The following is a 19,577-nucleotide window of genomic DNA, read 5'->3' on the forward strand; positions in this document are numbered from 1 at the left end:
TGAAAGCATCCAGGAAAATTTATCCTGTTATCGAGTGTTGTGAACTAGTCACATGCAAGAGATTTAAGCCACCCAGCCATGGCAATGTTGCTAGTCCACCAGAGAGGACTAACCATGAGCTGTGCTGACACCAAGACCCCCAAGACTGCTGAAATCATGTCATGCTTTATAGACCAAATTCAGTACCTGATAGGTTTCAAAATGCGAAATTATTTTAATAAGTTTGTTTACATTTCAAGCAAACCATCAAACTTTGTTAAAATTCACTTTATCTCAAAATCACAGACTCAAATATTCTGCGAAAATAGTTACAACTAACATTAATCCAACTTGGACAAACTAGCATCTGGAATGATTTTACTGATTTCTGCAACTCATTGACAAAAAAACCCACCAACCTACCCAAGTAGTAAACAGAAAACAATTACTATTTAACCTTTATCTCAAAATATCTTTTTGAAGTTAATTAACAAAAATAAACAACTCTGTACTTAAAATAAACGATGTAAAATTACAAAGCTCTTACGCAACCCGTAGTATAATCTGTAACAAATAGAAGTTTTTCCTTCAACTGTGAGCCTGGTTACAGACCTGTAAATAAAAGACTAGTGATAAAGTCTCTGGCAGCCAGCATGCCAAGGGGAGATCTGCTGAGCTGGACTCAATTTCATCATAGAAACCTGCACACAGCAACTCAGAGTCAAAAAAAAAGTAAATTACCATGGTTATTCAGAAAAGAGGATACTATGGCTGCTACAGTGAAAAACACATATATAAGAATTTGTACAAAATATGGGCTGACAGATAAATGGTATTTTAGGAGTAAGAACATCAGAGATTTGGATTTTTCCCTTCTGAAAATCCATCAAGTGCAGCTACAGAAGGAAAAGAAACTGTTAAGTTCAACAAAACTCTACAAGTAGAACAAGTATTTGCTTTTGGAAAAAAAAAAAGAACATAATTCTAAGCAGTCAAAGCAGTTGTGACTATCCAAATCTGTGACTCTGGAAAGAAAACATATGAAGCAAATAAGAATTGGCCAATACCTCTCCTTCTTACACAAATTTAAAATAAAAGCTTTCACATTTCCATTGATGCGATTTAACAGTCAGAAGAGCAAAGAGGGGCTGGGACAAGTTTGATTAGTCAACAGTGAATGTTCTTAACAAAGCTTTATTAACTGGTTATTTTGCTTCCTGAATGTAAAGTGGTAGAAAGAATGAATTGTAATACAGGGATAGCAAACTAACTTTTTTTTTTTTGACTAAGAGCAACCAAAATGCATCATTCTGCTTTTTAGAGCAAGCCATTCTAATGCAAAGCTGATCACATTAATGTTGTAACTTTGTAACAGCCCATGGAGACAAAACAAATTAACACTTTGGCCTCTTTTTAATATCATCCTATCTGAGGTCTGGGAAGTAAGCAGAAGTTGTTAGTAATTAGCTGTGGCCTTTACTAATAAAATTATATTAATCTTCCAACGTTAGATCTTGAGATAGAGGTGGCAGAAGCACAAGAAGATACCAAAAATAGTTGAGGATGTTTTTAGCTATGAACCAGAAGCTTCCTGTTTTATGTAATAATCACAGAGCATGAAATTCTGATGATCTGGAATGTTTTGAACTTACTTTTACTTCACTCATGTTTAAGCCCAAATGGCTGACATTGTCTAAAAGTGACATTAAATGAAGGGCAGCTACGAGTATAGCAGGAACAGATGTGTTCCTCAAAGTGAAAATCTGAAGAACCTTCTCTTTTGAAATACAAGTTAAAAAAAAGTACTATCATATTGCATTAACAAAATTTTTATTCAATACACAGCTCTTCTATTTGATGGGGAAGGAGACAAACATATCCCTTAAAGAAAAGCCCTGAACACCAGAGTACTTCTCTACTGCTTTAGAGTTGATGAGCATGCTCCCATTTCTCCCAGACTTTGTAAAAAACAAAAAAAATTGGCAAGAACTCCTGGAAGAGTGCCTTATCAGGAAAGGCCAGCCCGACCACTTGCTATTTCAGTTCTTCCAGCAATGGCTTATTTGTGTGCAATGAATAAGCAGATGCTAGATATGATTAGAGTACAGCACAGTGAATAAATACGACCCACAGGCTGGGGTGGAACGGCAGCAATCCATCTTTGCAGGTGTTTAAATTACATGCTCTCAAAAGCTTAGGGATTCTGCATATCAACCTTGGTTCTAGCAAAGTTTGAAAAAATAAAAATCATCAGTATAAAAAAAATTGCTGTAACAGGCTTCAAAGAGCTCCACGCTCCTCTTTATTTCAACGGAGATGATTAGTTAAGGTGCTTTAGAATTCTGCATGGCAGACAAGCTGGCAAAGGTGGCTGTTTAATAAACTCTACACAGTCTTGAGAGGGCATCTGAGGGCAGTTCCTGAGGCAGAACTGCTGAACTGCTAATTTCTGTAGCGGGGCATCTGTGGAGCAGGGGCTCCCTCTAAGGGGGCTGAGGAGGAGACTGTCATAAGCTGTCCACCATGAATTCTCTCATTCACCCGCAGGTCACAGCCATCCTGCAGCATCCTTATAGCTATCCTTGCAATGTTTTTAGAGTCATCAAGTCCACTGTGAGGTCTCCCATCGTAATTCATGCCCAGCTTTTCAAGCATGATTGTCAGCTTGGTCTGGTTCCTAGGAACCTGATGGAGAAAGTGAGTAACATTCAAGGATTAATTTCTGTACCAAGTCTTTTTAATCTAACACAGCGCAGTAGAAACACATGCAGATTTTAAGTCTACTTAAGTCACATATACTTTCATGTTGCCTTCTGTCAGATCACTAACCATTTAACTTCAAAGTGCCTTGGTGAGACAGACACTCTCATTTTTACAGAGACATAGTCAACAGGAGCTTGTCTAGACTCAGGATGATGTCAAGAGCCTCTCACCAGCACCAGCTCAAGATGCGCCTGCGCTGGCAAGGGCGGAAGCCAAGGCCTAGATGGGTTTAACATTCTTAATAAAAAACAAATTACCACCCAATGTGGCATTGCAGAGGGAATCAGATTTCGGTTTTCCTTTCAAATGCTAAGTGATTAAGGAAGCACAGGCTCCTGGTTCTCACTGACATCAAGCTCCTGAATGTTTCCAACCACCACAGCAACAGATCAGCAACACCTATAGCAGCCCATGTTTACATGGATGACTAACAGAACGAACATACAAGGAAACTTTACTGACTTACCCATACAAAGTGCAACACCAGTTAAAGCCCCAAGTCTTCTCTTGATTAACTACTAAATACACACTTGTTCTTTGGAAACATCAAAGAAAAACAGAAGGATAACTTTAAATGAAAACTTTAGCTGGTTCTTTTGGTGATGGTGGTGGTTGGGGCGGGGGAACATGGGCCATGACAAGTTCCAGGATATTGCACCATACTACTGGATTTAATAGGTAGGCAGAATGGCAACAGCACAGTTACCAAAACCTGGCAATATGCAACTCCAATAATAACACAAAAAACTGGGCAGGGGATGCATATTGCAAGTTGTGGGATATTCCACAGAAAAGCTACAGTACATTCCTTGTCATCAATTTTATCTATTACTTAACAACAGATTCAACAGCAGCATGGAATAGCTAAACAGAAGCACTGAACAACTATAAACGCTACAACTGTTTACATATATTTAAAAAAACAACACAAAAAAACACAAAAAAAGAAACCAATTTCTTCCAAGCTACAATCTTCATTGCCTCTGATGATGCCTTAATAGAACAGGAAAAAGAAGGTTTGTTTAGGTTAAAGCTGATAGGATTAACAAAACTGTTGTGTCCTAGCATGTTTCCAACAGAAACCATCGTGTAGAGAAGGCACAATAGTAGAGGGAGAAATGGAGTAACCCTGTAATATTTGCCCAACACAAAGTAAAGCTCTTTTCTTATTAAATGTCAATCTCTTTTTCATCTAGACGTTACATTTAGTATGAAAAAGCTCTTCAAAAGAAGATCAACAGCAAGGCTGAAATCACATTTAAAAAAAGTGGTTTAGGGTAGGCTGACTAGGAATTTGCTAGAATCTCAAGTAACTCATTTTATGGTAATCTGACAGAAAGTAGCAATAAGGTCCAGCACTGAACTTGGTATTACTTTTCTCCCGACAATTTGATTCCTCTGTAGATTTATCCTAATCTTTCTCTGTCCTTTTTACACTGTCAAAAGTCAAGATTATCTGAGGGTAGTGGTGCAAATTAGTTCTGTAGTGTATTACATGAAAACAGGAAAAAATAATTGAAAAATCAATATAGAGTCTTTTCAGCTGAACTACTTCAAGACACACTTAATCTAAGAGGGTCAGTACGATATTTTTATACAATCCTTCACAGAGCACATCCTGAATCTTAAAAATAAGATTAAAATAAAAATGCAGTAGATTATATGATCTTCAATTAGTGAAGTGAGATCTGGACATGAAACACATTTGAAAATGAGGCCCCAGGCAACTAGTTTAAGTACTATCATTTTATACTACACAAGCAGAGATGAGAAGCACAACAGGACATTCCAGACTTTTAAATAAAATTTTCCCATAAGAGAAACAACAATTTGTACAAACCTTATAGAAGTTCCCATATGATTTGCGAATATTGATCCACTTTTTGGCAAAAGAAGGGTATTTGATACGGCTAACACGGCACTGGATGTTCAAAAATTTACTCATATCCCAAGATCTTAAAAAGTTAAAAAAGAAAAACATTAGTAATATACAATTCCATATTCTATATATTGCATAGCCATAGCACTAAAAGCTGTCTTGTCTCTGGTAATCAGTAGAAGGAAAACAGTTTAGGAAAAACTCTTTTGCTATAGTCATGGTAAGGAATTTTTTAACATGAATTTGTTCGTAGGGGAAAAAAAATGACAGGAGCAACATTTTCATTAGGATGTTAAAACAAAAAAGTGCCCACTACTCCACCTACCACATCTACTCCAAAAACTGCATATAAATTAGATGCTTACACAGCCCTTGGGGAAGCAAGTGACACCTTAAATTTTCCTGATTACTTAGGTACGCACACATCTCTCTACTTCACATAGGTTATTGAAGCAAGACTGCACTTAGTTTTATGAGAAACCAGATCTTTATGAAAAGATGAAACTGTAATCCTACACACTTGTAGCCTGCTTTCCTGAAGAGAACCACTCCAACAAGTTTGTAAGCTTCAAGCTAAAATAAAGCTTTTCTTATCTCTTTTAGCTGTTTACACAATCTCACATATATGACAGAGATTTCACTGCAGGTATTTTCCTTAAGGAATTTCACTGAGAGGATTCCTCTGGAGGGGATGTCCAAAGACATTTAGGCCCAGTAATATAACCAGTCTTGCACAAGTTTTGCTTTAGCATCTTCTTTTTTATATTCACTGTTGTTTCCAAAGATAGCAATGTAATTACAGGTTAAAAATTAGTCAAATAGAATTTACTACAGTTCCTTAAATTAATTTAAGTTGAAATGGCATTACGTTAACTTCTTATCTTTACGGTGTACGTGGATCTATACTGTACACCTCAAGTCTTGTGTGACAGCTTTAAAAATGGCTGCACTGTTTACACTGGACACAACAACATTTCAGTGATGCCGGTTCTTAACCAGAAAAGGCCTGTGACTCACAGTAATTGCCTAAATCTTCAGGAATTTTGAGAAAAAGGTCTCATGACCAAAAATAACTTCTCACTTGTTAATTTAGTTAGGTTAGTTATAAAACTTTAGTTATGTACCCATTTATCTACTACGATACATTATTTTTCAAACTACTCACACTATAGAATATTTATCTGTTTCACTTGATAGAAGTATTAGAAAGTTTTACTAAGATTTCCCAAGCTCTTTTTTCATAAACTCTGATTTTGAGTTTATGCACTCCTACTGCAGGCAAACATAAAAATGCATCATTCACCTTAACACAACTCATGTTAAAAACTCCCTGTCCTACTTAAATCATTCCAAGAGAAGGATAAAAGCAGGTATGCTAACAGAATAGTAATGTTTCACAGCTAAAAGGCAAGCATCACCTGCAAAAAAAATCCCTGGCCAGTGCTATACAAGACAAGGCTCAAACACTGTATTTCACCATATAACAAAGCTAAGATCACAAGAACAATATTGCATCACAGTTGTGCCTAGATCTCATGATCTGTTCACTTTGCAGTCATTAGGGGACTTGATTTTCCACACAGACCTTGTGAGAGAGTGAGTAAGTTCAGGTGGCAGTTTGAGGGACTAGTCAATTCCTCACACACAAAGTTTGTCAGAGCTGGGACCCACCAGAGCCACAGCCCTCTAAGCCAAAGCAGAGAAGTTTCCACACTAGCCATTTCTCTTTGTTCCATAAACATCACAATCCATTACTGTTTTCTGGCAAAATATGCAAGATGTATTAACATTAACACTAACACTCACAGAGGACACTACAGCACGACCACCACACATCTCTGAAGCCTCAGGGCATGGAAGTCGCTTAGAACTGAAATTGCGCGGTGATGCTTTCAGGTATTATGTGCTATATGAAAGCTAGACATAAACGAAGAATTACAGCAACAGCAAAGCATAAGAAGTCTGTTCAACAGCACTGCGTTGGGTACAGACCGCTAGGAAAGAAACAGCGCCATCTGACGGATTTAAGCGTCATTTCAAATAGTTTAGTTGAGCTTTGCCCATTTTCCCAAAAGCTTCAATCAAAATGAAACAGCAAAATGGCAGTGTCCTGATCCACCTTTAACAATACTCGCACAAATATTAAACACGGTTTCACAGTTTTAGATTGTGCTGAAGGTTGCATAGGGACATACCCGTCTGTCAACATGGAGTAGCTATACTTTGTTCCCAGCTCTCGCTGTCTCATCCACTCCACGACATTCTGCAGAACTTGAGGAAAAGTATCAGCTTTATCAACAACATCCTATGAGAAAAAAGAACCCCAAAGTGAGGAACGTTTTTTCAGGAAAAAAACCCCAAACCAGCGTGAACTGTAAAAAGTATATCGGTATATGGGTACTTAGAAAGTTGGCTTCACCAAAATCTTTAGAAAACCAGATTAACAGACAACTGTACAGATTTGTCTAAACTTAAAAAATAGCACTACAAAAGCATCATTAGAAGAGCCAACCTCCTAACACCTTTTGCAAAAGTAACAAGGTTAGTCAGCAGCTGAACTTTGATTAAAACCTTTTGAGCTTGTTTCCCAGGCTCCTGATCAAGTTACCTGACCACAGGCAATTGCCATCCTAAGACTCTAAACTCTTTTGAATTAAAATCTTAGAAGAGGAACTGATGCAATTCAAAAGGTGCTTTGCTCTGCTAAAGATTAAGTTTCTACATATGAATTACAAAGCGAGTGCTTTTCCCTACAAAATAACCAATGTAGTGAAATCAATTAGGTGATATTGGGAGAGGGAAAAAAACAAGGATTAAGAGAAGAGGCCTTACAGAAAAATAACCATGAACGATTACCATTTAAGATTACCAGTCTGAAAACATCAACACCACATCACACTTTTTTTCATATTTTATCCTGAAGAAATGAAAGTGCAAATTACCTGGGTTATTCCAGTCAGATTGATGCAGAAGTTTGAAAGCTTGGGATTAACCTCTGGCTTCACGTACTGCTGAAAGCTATCCTCCTGTAATGAGAGAATCAAATGCTCAGTTGTAGCACACTGTGTAACCCGCAACGCAACTTTTCTTTGGCTTGCCTACAGCCCAAAGGCAATAACAGCTACTTGTCCTTCTGGATGCAAAAAGGAGCGTGTACCTCCTGAGCCAGTATGAGCCTCCTGACTGGCCATCATCAGATTCCTAATGGGATGGATGGTTTTCCAACCAAAACACGTCCTTCCTCTCAGCTAGTAGGCATCATAGAGCAGGAACGTGGATTTAAGAGGGGAGAAGGGCAGACTGCAAAAAAGGGGAGGATTTGGGAAAAGGAGAGTGTGAGTAAGGAAAAAAGAAAAGAGAGGCATGAGCAGAGCCTTATGTCTTTTAGGTGGTATCTAAAGGCTCACCTGCAATTCAAGGAAAGCAACTGGCCGCACATCTCAGAGGCTGCATGCAAGTCCTACACCCCTGGATGCCAGCCAGGCAAAGATAAACATGACCTCACTCTGGGAAACTGAGCAATACAGGAGTGAAGACTGTAGGTAAGTTTCATGGAAAAAAGCAAGTCCCACATCCCTGCTACTACAACAGCACAAAACCTTTTGGACAGAAGAAAAGACGCAGTGCTTCCTACCACTCTAAAGGTAATAAAAACAATCTTGGTAATCTGCATAATCCTCTTTCTGCAATTAGTCATACATGCAGCTACATTCTAATGTAGCATCACAGTGATTACTGGAAATCCTCTTCCTCTTAGTTCTTGATAAATGAACCATTAGTCAGAGGTGTGTGCACATCCTCTGTTTCACTGAGTCACTCAGTTTCAGTTAGACAGCAAGAAGTTTTTCCTAGAAGAAAGCTGTACCGGAACAGAGCACTTGAAGCTGCCAAATGCCTACAAAGTATGTTTAAAATCTGTCAGGTACGTTGTAGAAACAGTGTAGCCTGACATAAGCGGAGTTCACTCAACCTCACTTTCTAGACATCTGCATTAGTGTCTTCTAGACTGCCTCACACAGGACCACAGAATTTGCTAATTTTTGATTATGATGAATTCCTTGATTCCTAGAAACAGATTTGTGGATCTTAAAGCTGGTAAAGGCAGGCCAGGGGAGAACAGACACGGATGACTGAGAATCTCATATCAATAGAGGGAGTCAACAACAGAATGACCCATTCCAGATGCTTTCAGAATAGACAGAAAGTTTTGTTTGTACTTAAGAGGCACAGAGAATAGGTCTTCATGGAAAAAAGTATGCTGTTTTTAATGAAGTTCAACATCTACCTAAAAACTAATCTAGACTTTCAGATGCAAAGAAGTTACACCAAAGAACAGCAAACCAACACAGCAATTAGATCACTTACTATTTCCAGGGTATGTGTGTTTACTAAGACAACAGGAAACTCAATTATTTCATGTACAAATTCAGGTGGGTTTCCTTCTTCACATGTTGCTTCAAAGTCAACGACACAGATGTAGTCATAACAGCTCTGTCCACTAATCTGTTCCTTCTGCATCAGCTTCTGTTTCTTATAATAGTTTTTCAGTCTCTTTTTCAGTACATCTTTCACTCCTCTGAAGAGATAAATGACAAAGATCGCACTCTCGTTTAATTAATTATTTCCCCACTGTAGAACAGAAGCTGTATTTAACATTTGAAAGTTCAAGTATTAACCTCATTTTGAACACCAACACTTGTGAAGTCTGAATTCGACTTTATCATACAGTTAATGATCCATTATCTGGAATAACACAGAGGCTGTGATACCCCCCAACAACTAACACATCAAGATAATACCAGGGACAGACTGAGAAGCACAGCACAGAGACACTGCAGTCACCTCTAGTTCAGCAAGACTCAGTAGCCAAAGCCTTTGCAAAGCCCAAGTCTTTGTAGATTGCTGCCAGATGACCTCTGGCCCTGGAAGCAGTACTGCTTCACTTGTATTTCCCTGCACACTCTGCCTGAAGTAACTCACACCTGAGGTCTTTCTGCTTCAGTGGCACAGACAATGCAGAACCCAGCTAAAACCCCCACATTTTAAATTCCTCTCAATTTAAATTCAAAATAGAGTTCGAATAACCCAATTAAAATAAAGTGCTCAAGATTTCAGTTGTCAGAAAAACTTCCTGGTCAAGATCTTGCTTTTCAGGTTTGTGGCTATACATAAATTTGCAGCAGCAAGCAATTGAAGTTACTTACTTCATGTTTTTAATACAAACATAATACGCAAGTGCAGGTGCCAGAACTGCCACTGTACCAAACCAGAGCAGAATAAACAAGGATAATCTACTTTTTGAAGGAAGTTATTTTCAAAATTACGTGTTGCAAATGAAATCACAGAAGTTGTAAGAAATACTTGTAGCAAGTGGTATTATCAGAAAAGCAGCCCACTGATCCACAAGATAAAACTGGAGTCAGACTACTAAACCTGCATTTGAGAACATCAGCTGCTTCTGCAGAGAGAACTTCTTCGCTCTGGTTTATGAATCTAGTTTAATTCAACGAGTAGTTCATTCAAAGCTGAGACAGTATGGGGAGTTAATGGAGGGGAAAATTACCTTTTTCTTCATCAAACTTATAAAAAGAGTTGAAAAGAGGAGACAATCTCCTATCACAATGCCCTCAAGGGAAAAGATGGTGTGTGGTAATCTGCTCAACTCTCTAATTAGAGCTGATGTTTACAGGTAAGACATAGTCTGACTAACTTAATTGGATATATTGAAAAAAGAAACCACACTGAGGTAAAAGAGAAGTTTAAAGCTTTTTGCATTTACAGCTGAATAAAATAACCTAGGAGGAAACCACAAACACATCACTATTTGAGTTCTGCTTTTTACTTTTAGATCAGAGTAACTACCGAATAGCTGTACAAATCTAACCTGTTTTACTGAAAATTTTCTCAAGTAATGATAAATTTTTTTTCCTCCTGAGGTGCTAAATTAATTTAACCAAAGGAAGAATTGAAAAAACTATGCAGTCAGAACACTTGCAGACAGATATGTTGGAGGTAGTAGGCCGCACTTCTCTCCTCCACACCATTTTTTTCTTGATTCTGTTCAAATCAATCTCTGCTAAATCCTTTTTTCCCCCTCTGAACAGCCTCTCCCCTACAGTCTCTGTCTTCTCTAGAAAGCTAGGCTTTTCCTTTCAGACTCCATCTCACCTTTTATATTCCCTCTTCCTGTAGAGCAGAAGCTTCTCACTTTGCTAACTCCCCATCACTACTTCCTCATTACTGCTGTACAGAAACAATACCCTTGGTTTTTCCCAGTTGACCTTCTACACAATATCTCAAATTTGTCTGGCCACAGCAGTATCAGAGTCTTGCAGGTCATTTCCAATACAGCAGGAAGTATGCTCTATTGCCTTTCCTCCTTCCCAGTGAGCAAAAATCCAGCTTATAATAAATTTATCTTTTCACATTATTCTAGCATATCTATTCACAGTAGCAAACTCTCCATCTAAAGGTACCTGTCCTCTGCATTTATTAAATCATGAGCCCCATCACCACACAGTTTCTAGCAAGTATCAGAACTATACTGGTACAGGAAATTAAAATATTTATGTTCTGAAGCAAGTTTCTATATACTGAAGGTCTGAAACATCATCTGAGAATCACTGCAGTTCTTTCCCCCTTGACAAAAAATATGATGAGTTACACATTCTTTCATTTCTTTGGGTTACCAGTTGAGACATCACACATTAGGCAGTATGCATTAATACTACAACAAAAGCTGCATCACAATTGCACATAAAACAACTGGTATTTGGTGCTGTGTCTGCTTTTCACTCTGTGCTGAACTTTTAAACTTTAAAATAATCATCCTGTATGGCTCTACTGTTCTTAAAGATAAACCAAAATGTTTACAAATAAGCCTAACCTGGTTTCGAGCTTGAACTCGGCAAGCTTACTTCTGAGCTCTTCTCTGGTCATCCTGTTGATATAACCATTAGTTATAGCAATTTCTTTGTAAACAGGATCACTGAAGTCATTCGAACTGGCCGTTGATGTTTTGCCATTAGTTTCTTGATCATTGATCCTACAGTGCTGCCTACCCTAAAAAAAAGAGAAATCAGAAAGTCATTTAAGAAGGTCAAAACAAAAACTCAGAGCATTTTACAAATCGTTTTGGCACCAAAATGCAGTAAAGCATCACGCTGTTACACTTGTGATCAAACTGAGCGAACTAGCTTATAGCTGGGTAAGAAAATCAACACTGAAGCCTGCTCTGAAACACGACGTTCCTAAAAAGCAACAAGCAATAAAAGGATACTAATGCACGTGTCTTTTGCCATGCCAAACAGCAGCTCTCTGAGACAAAACTTGAATGAGCATCCCAATTTCAACAGAAAAAAAGCGAGTTCTCTGGTGCGAGCTGGCAAAGTCTTCACCAGCACCAAGAGGCCTCTCTCGACACCTTAACTAACCGGAATCCACGCTGACTGGGACACAATAAACCGTGATGAAAAACCCGGGGCACTTGGGCTCCCGACCGCCACTCGCGGCCTTTGCGGGGCGCGCACACGGCGGGCCCCGGGCGCGGGCGGCGCCCCTGGGAAGGGCGAGCGCCGGGAACCGCGGGCGGCGGGGCAGGGCCGGGCGGGCCGAGGCGCGGGCCGGGGAGGAGGCTGGGCCGCCATGGGCGGGCGGAGGTGCGCGGGCCGGGCCGGGCCGGGCCGGGCCGGGCCAGCACCGCCCCCGCCGTCCCACGCACTCACCGGCGAGCAGGCTGCGGGGGCGGGCGGCGCCGGCGCCTCGTCCGGGGCGGCCTCCGGGCGGTTCTCCTTCCGCTCTTCCATGGCGGCAGCGGCGGGAACCACGGCGGGACGGCGGCCCGGCGAGCGCGGTGCCCGCCCCTGGGCGGTGCTGCTACACCGCCGCGGCCTTCGCCACCGCCGGCGCGGCGAGACGCGCACAGCTCCGCGGACCCGCCTCCCAGCTCCCCCCGCCCCCGGCCGCCTCTTCCCGGCTGTCCCGTCAGCCCCCGGCCCTACTCCTCCGCAGCAGCGCCTCCGCCTCGTGCTCCTGCCTCTCTCCTCCTGAGCTTTCGCCCGGCAGTCCCGCCTGGGCTTGGGGTCACGGCAGCTCTCTGCAAGCTCTGCCCGTGTTACGGGAAACACGCTGGACAGACACCTCATCTGTGCTTCCGTGTTCCTTCTCGTGAGACTGACTTTGCACAGGGCACCCTAAACACGGCTCTGGGATACCCGTGGAACGTGGGGCAGCCAGGTCACGGCCTCCAGGACGATTCAGCTGGCCCCCAGCCCCTTCCTGCCAGGGAAGTTGCCTTGCCTGCTCTTCCTGGCATCCCTTAATTCAGTCAACAAGCAGGGTGGGGTGGGTGGCATAAGACATGTGAGCCCTCTGGGTCTTCTTGGCCAGGAGGTGAAGGCAAGCAGAGAGGCCTCTCTGTTCATCACGGGACAGTTAATTTTCTGCTGGTGCTTCCCACAACCCTGAAATGTAGTCCAGTGTCCCTCAGTGATGCAGGCTGACGCACATGTCACCCACCTGATGCAACCGTGCTGATGCCTCCACATCTGCCAGCCACTAAGCATCTTAGAATCTTCTCATCTGCCCTGCTGTGGCTGGGACCCCACCACCCACCCGCAGCCATGCCTCCTGCCCCATTCTGGCATGACAGCATCTTTTTACAGATGCAGATATTGCTTCCCTTAGACCTGTTGTGTTCGGTGTGTGTGCCACAGAGGTCTGTCTTGTCTTCTCCAGATGAGAGAGGTGGTGGAAGTGGGGTCACACACAGTTGCTCTGTAGGTTTCCTGGTTTCATCTAGAATAGTTAATTTTCTTCTTAGAGCTGGTGCAGTGCTGTGTTTTTTTTGGATTTAGTACAAGAATGTGGATGACACACTGATGATTTAGTTGTTTCTCAGTAGTGCTTACTCTCTAAGTCAAGGACTTTTCAGTTTCCCATGAGAAGGTGGACAAGCTGGGGAGGGAGCATGGCCAGGACAGCTGACTTGAACTAGCCAAAGGCATATTCCATACTACAGAGCATCATGTCAGTTTATAAAGTGAGGGGGGTGGGAGTTGGCTGGGAGCTGCTGATTGCTGCTGGAGGACAGGCTGGGCATCAGTCAGTGGGTGGTGAGACACTGTACTGTGCATCACTTGTCTTTCTTGGGTTTTATTCCTCTCTCATTACAATTATTATCATTAGTATTATCATATTTTACTTTGTTTCCATTATTAAACTGCTCTTATCGCAATCCACGCCTTTTATTTTTTTCCCTATTCACTTCCCCACCGGGGGGTGGTGGTGAGCAAGCAGCTGTGTGGTGCTTAGTTGCCAGCGGGGGTTAAACCACGGCAGTGGGAGGGGACTCGCTCCCTCTTTTAAAAAATTCACCCTCCTAGTGCTGCCGCTAACGCCCCTGTTGCCAAGCAGAGGCCCACCTGCCTTACTGCTCTGCCTCTGAACCCTGCTATGAACTTGAGCAGGATTTGCAGGGAATCAAGCTCTACAAGAATGCAAACATGGTACCAATGTGAGGCACTGAGCTGGCATCACAAACCCACAAAACACCCTAAATGCAGTGGGGGAAAAAGCTGTTTGCCAGAAATCACCTGCCTTGCTGGACTCGGCAATGGTTCATCAATACTAATCCAAACACAGGGCTCTATGCTCAGATTCACTCGATGCGAAATCTCTTGATGATTCTGCTAACAGCACAGATCTACAAGATCTAGGTGCAGACCACTCCAGAGGCAGAGCCCAAGGAGGCACCGTAAGAGGAAAAAGAAACAGCCAGGACTCTCCTGGAGATTGAGATCACTTTTATTTTCAGTCATTTTGGCGAGGATGTGTGGGCAAGTGTGGGTGTATTGCGTGTATGTCTGGGCATGCATGTGTGTGTGTGTGCGCAGAGTCCTGCCCAGTGATGTAGATTATATGAATACCTGCAATTACAGTCCATGAACTGAGCCATGAAGCGTGTGATGAGTGCTACACTGAGGCCCACTTACTTGCCTCTTCTTGTGCTTACTGCAGTGCAGCATCTCCACCTCCCCACACTGCTGTTCCAAGGATGCCGGCCCAAGATCCCATCCAAAAGGTGTGAGAAGAACCAAGCTCCGGGATCTGGCTCTGCAGGAGTGAGCCAGTGGGTTTTCACCTCACTTAGTGAGCTCCTAAATAACATTTGCAGTTCCCTTTGACAAAACCATATCTGTCTCCTCACAATGAGAAGCCTCGACTGCTTTGACAAATTTTAACTGCCTCAGAGGTACAAAGGGGAAGGGGACCCACGTAAGCTCCAGTGCTACAGCACAGCCAAGCACATCTTGAGTTCCTGGGAAAGCAGTACCCAAATACACTATTGAGTTTTCACAGCCACCATGAAACTGTGGCATGGGGGATGCTGCAAAGGATATGACCCATGCTCCTGCAGCCCCCAGTCTCTTCCATCTGATCTGAGAGACCATAAGGCATGTTAAACCCCAATCTAGTCTCTATTTCTGTTTAACTTTTTAAAGCTGAATCCCCCAAGCTCAGAGCAGAGACAGAATGCAGAAAAAACAGCACTGCTATGGAAGGAGACCAGTCAAAGGCATCCTGGCCCTGTGGCAGGCTGGAAACAACCTTGTTTCTCTGACCTTTTTGCCTTTAGCACAGTTAAGGCAGAAGTGTCCCACCACCCAGGACCCTCTACAGCTTCTGGAAGCCTCCAAGTACCCCTGCAAGCCCTAAGATGACCTAGATGGGCAGCATCATCCTTAGGGTTCCCTCTCACTCACCTCTACAGATCTGTATGCTGCTTAGGGACACGCAGTTTTTCACGTGTTACACAGACACAGTAGGCAAAGCTGTTATCCTGGGAATTTCACTTGGACGGATGCAGATTTGAATCCCAGGTTTTGCCTCAGAGCATAACACAAGGTACTCCAGGACATCTTCAAGCTGCTGTAAGTCCTGCAGTGCAAAGCAGCTCATCACCTCTGCTTCCAAACCTGCCTGCACCAGTTTCAGTAGGAAAACAACTGGTCAACAAGCAAGGGGTCTGCAAACCAATAAGCAAAACCAGCACAGTCCTCTCAAGTGAAGTAGGCATCTAGTACCAGATGCTCCTCGTATTCCAAAGAGGTTAGATTCATTGTCAGCTCCACAGGGAGACAACTGAGTCCCCAGTCCTTTCTGACCTCTTTATAATACACTTTGAGTAAAGGCTGCAGGGTGCTTCACAGAGGCCTTAGTCATTTTTAACAGTTCGGTAACTCTCCGAGCAGGGTCAAGAGCAGGAACGTAACATGCTTTGAACTCAGGTATCTGCTCTTGGGGCACTGCATTCAAGCCCTCTTTCCTTGTGGCTTAACTCATGAAAAATGACAGATCCTTCAAAAATACAGGGCTTGCATCCCTGGGGCTCAGGAATATTAAGTGGGATCTGAGGCAGGAGCTCAGCAAAGGGACACTATGATTCGAGGATGCATCCTTAAAAGACAGTGACAGCAAAATCAAAAGTACTATCAGCCACTTGGCTTGGTTCTCCTGCACTGATCTCCCACCTGGCAGTTGCAAAGGGGAGATGTTTTTGAACTGCATAGAAAATTAAATGGCTTTTGCATATTAAAAAAATTCAGATGAAAACACAGTTACACCAGCTACTAAACAGTGGGCGGATGAGCAATCACTGTTTCATATTAAATAGACCCAACTAGATCAACCTCTATACTGCCACACTCCCAGCATTACAGCTTCAGTGCACAGCAGCAGACTGAGTGCCTGCAAAGGCCAGCTAGTGCTGTGCTCCGGCGGAGGTGGCACAGCCCGGCTGGAGGGCTGCAGTCCCAAGGAGCAGGCTGTAAGACGTCTGCTCTGTCCTCTCACTCCTTCAATGCTCACGCATCCCAGACCAGATGGGCACACTGGGAAACAGGCCTCCGGCTGGAAAAGGATTCCAGTCTGTGGTTTCTTTACAATGTGGTTTCCACGCAACGTCACAGCAACAAATCGCTAGTTTCTTCCTATGGAGAATGGAAAGAGAGGTGAGTAGCAGCAAAACAGGAAGAGAAGGCCACCCAGTATGGCAGGTGACACTAGGAATGCTCTAACACAAGTTCTGCCTATACCAGGGCCTTTCATGTCTCATGGGCAGCAAGACTTAGGACAAGGGAGTTTCCCAGCATTATTCCGGACACCATTCCAAGATCTCACCTCCCTTCCACTTCCTCCAGCCACCATAGGCAATTCTGAGTCCCCAGTTTACCCACAGCAACAAAGAAGCACAATCAAATTCTCACTGGCATAAGAAGGTTCAGTGCCAGAGGTAGCAGGTCAACATATGAAATCTGAGCCCAAGCTCCCTCCCAAGCTGGAATGATACCCTGAAGAGACACGAAGCTGACTGAGCTGCCAGCTTTCATTTGGCAGCTTTCCCCCCCCGAAGTGAGGTACATGGCTTGATTTCTTCTACCTGGCCTCTGCAATCTCCCGCTAGAGTGGATTCTGCCCTGCACTTCCCAGTGTTAAGTTCTTGCCAATGGGGGTATTTGCAGCCTTGCACACAAGGGTGGTATTTGAAGGATCGGAAGCCAGGGGAACATCATCTGTGCAACAGCAGCAGGATGCACGTCACTGTCTTACCTTGACTGCAGGCCTGGTCAGCTCACATTCTGGTGGGCACTGCCTGCTGACTAATACCACCCATCCCGGGTCTGCCACCATACCCCAAATTGCTAGGAGTTGTAGGTTGACAGAAGTATTTTAAGTCCCTCATCTCTCAGACCTCCATCCACATCTGATGAAGGCATCCTGGCTCTGGAAATGTCTGCCTCCTGTTGATTTATACCAAATCAAATATTTGCATGGAGCAGGACACATACAGCACAGTTACCAGGGCTCAGCTGTAGGGCACAAACTGACAGCAACATCTTAGAAGTCCTCAAAACCACATAGTCAGGGGAGACACCAGCACTGTGGTGTCAGTGCTCAGCCTGCCCTTTCCCACATCTGGAGAGGGAGAATGGCTGCTCATGAAGCACAGCTGCCCGGGGGGATCAGGGCCAGTTTGTACAACTCAGCCACACATTGCTTCACCAGATCTCTGCACAAAGATGCCTGGGTGGCTTTGCTAGGAGGAGGACCAAGATCTAGATTTTTACTGCTCTAGTGGACACAATGCATGGAGAGTACCACAATGGCAGTACCAGAGCATCCAGACACAGCAGACCAGGAGCTGTTGGGGGCTAGAGAAAAGAACAAATGGCAGGTGCCAGAGGCACACTGACTGCCCTGCTTTCATCCCTGTGTGATTATAGCACATCCTTACCACCTTCATGGCACAGCATGTATGAATGCATAAGGCAGGAAACATTTCCCAGCCTGCTTCTCCTCCTGCTCTGCCAGCCACTGCCCAAGTCTGCTGCATGGGACACAGCCAACTGTTTTGTGGTGGAGCAATTGTAAAGGTTTTACAGCACCAACCCACTTCCCAAAAAAACCTTGGCCAACTGCCACAAAACTCACTTGTCCAGGAACAAATCCAGGGAATCCAGCTACAGCTCATTTCAAGATACTTTCCTCCAAGCAGGTCTGAATTAAATGGTACCAAGAACATTTTTACATTCATCATGAGATCCAAATGGTTTTTCAACACGCAATCAATGGGTCCACAGAAACCTATCCCCAGTGCTTTCCCTCTGGCCAGCAGCCCTGCCATCTGCAGCAATCACTTTGCTTCATGCCTCATTGTGATTCCCAGCCTCCAGATGACTGCATCCACTCCAACCACGAGGCCCCAACCTGGGAGCTGCCCCTGCCCCACAGCATTTCAGAGTCCAAAGTCCCATTGATCCCCGTCAGCATACAACTCCACAACTGGAGAGATGGGAGCACTGCAGAGCATCAGCCATGTTCTGCCCGGTGGAAAACCTTTGGCACCAGCACTGACGGTTTATCTGGAAAAGGAAAGGATAAAGAAAAAGTAATGTAGCACAAGCAGCAGAGTCCATAATGCTTGTGATGAATAATCTAAGACACACAATTTTCTCTAGACTTCTAAATAGGGAAGATGAGGTCTTCAAAAGTAACACAGGCCTTTTTGAGAACACAAGTTTCCTGCCCGCAAAGTGACTGTGAAACTGGGACATAGTTAACAGACGTTGTGGAAGGCAGGCTGGAGGACAGGAGGACAAGTGTACAGGCATAGCCTGCCAGCACAGTACAACAAAAACTGCAGCCTTAGGTTAGACACATGCTGTGCCAAGTACAGAAGGACCAAACGAACAGGCAGTAGTGACCTGTGGCTCACTATCAGAGCAGCAACCTTGTTTCCTGCCCCAGGTGGGCACTTCAACATCACCTTCGCATACAGCCCAACACCCACCCATCACCAAAGCTATTCTCCATCAAGATAAGTGGTATTTTGGAATGGGATGGCACTGAACAGAGAGAACAGCATCCAAAGCTGCTGTCAGACACTGAGGTGAAATAGGCATTCACATACAGTACAGCAGCAGCCACCAGCAAGACACAGCTTGCTCCTCTAAGCTCCCTACCAAATTCCCTTGCACCACTCCAATTAAAACAGACCACAGTTGAATTTCTGTTCTGAAAGCAAACCTATGCTTCAAAAAGCCAAGGCACTGGCTGTTTTTGTGAGTGTTGTTCCACACGTTTGTTCCCACCACAGTACATCTCTGTTTTCCAAGCACATTCCCACTCTGTGGAATGAAGGACACAGAGGCTATAGGTACACAAGAGGGCAGTGCTTCTGTCCAGGGGAACCTCACCAAGTTGGAGGACTGGACCAATGACAGTGCTGCGAAATTCAACAAGGACAAGTGCATAGCTCTACACCTAGAACAGGACAACCCCATGCACCACTATAGCCTGGGGTCCAGCTGGCCTGGGATCTGGGGGAGAACATTTTGAAGACAAGCCAGCAGTGCATCTTCGTTGCAATGAAAGCCAAGCTGTAATAAGGCAGACT

The 19,577-nt window shown here is 43.6% G+C and overlaps 2 protein-coding genes across 3 annotated transcripts in view; both read right to left on the bottom strand.

The window, feature by feature from the left end:
• Positions 1–1,213: 1,213 nt before the first annotated feature.
• Positions 1,214–14,077, bottom strand: ERI1 (exoribonuclease 1). The gene is made up of 7 exons (XM_051790602.1): positions 12,346–14,077; positions 11,508–11,683; positions 8,987–9,197; positions 7,564–7,647; positions 6,817–6,926; positions 4,583–4,697; positions 1,214–2,664 (listed from the first exon to the last, which is right to left on the bottom strand). The coding sequence occupies exons 1-7, from the start codon at positions 12,763–12,765 to the stop codon at positions 2,422–2,424; spliced, it is 1,359 nt and encodes a 452-aa protein (XP_051646562.1). The 5' UTR covers positions 12,766–14,077; the 3' UTR covers positions 1,214–2,421.
• Positions 14,078–14,406: 329 nt separating this feature from the next.
• MFHAS1 (multifunctional ROCO family signaling regulator 1) overlaps positions 14,407–19,577 on the bottom strand; it is a 35,394-nt gene continuing 30,223 nt past the window's right edge. For both annotated transcript variants that reach the window (XM_051790575.1, XM_051790576.1), the window contains exons 3-4: positions 18,113–18,543; positions 14,407–16,611 (exon numbers count right to left, since the gene is read on the bottom strand). In XM_051790575.1, coding sequence (XP_051646535.1) covers positions 18,540–18,543 — 4 coding nt within the window. In that variant the 3' untranslated portion in view covers positions 14,407–16,611; positions 18,113–18,539. The remainder of the gene's footprint in view (positions 16,612–18,112; positions 18,544–19,577) is intronic.

The sequence above is a fragment of the Manacus candei genome, unplaced genomic scaffold (genome assembly GCF_025592945.1).
Source record: "Manacus candei isolate 608988 ecotype Guabito, Panama unplaced genomic scaffold, ASM2559294v1 h1tg000028l, whole genome shotgun sequence".
NCBI lineage: Eukaryota > Metazoa > Chordata > Aves > Passeriformes > Pipridae > Manacus > Manacus candei.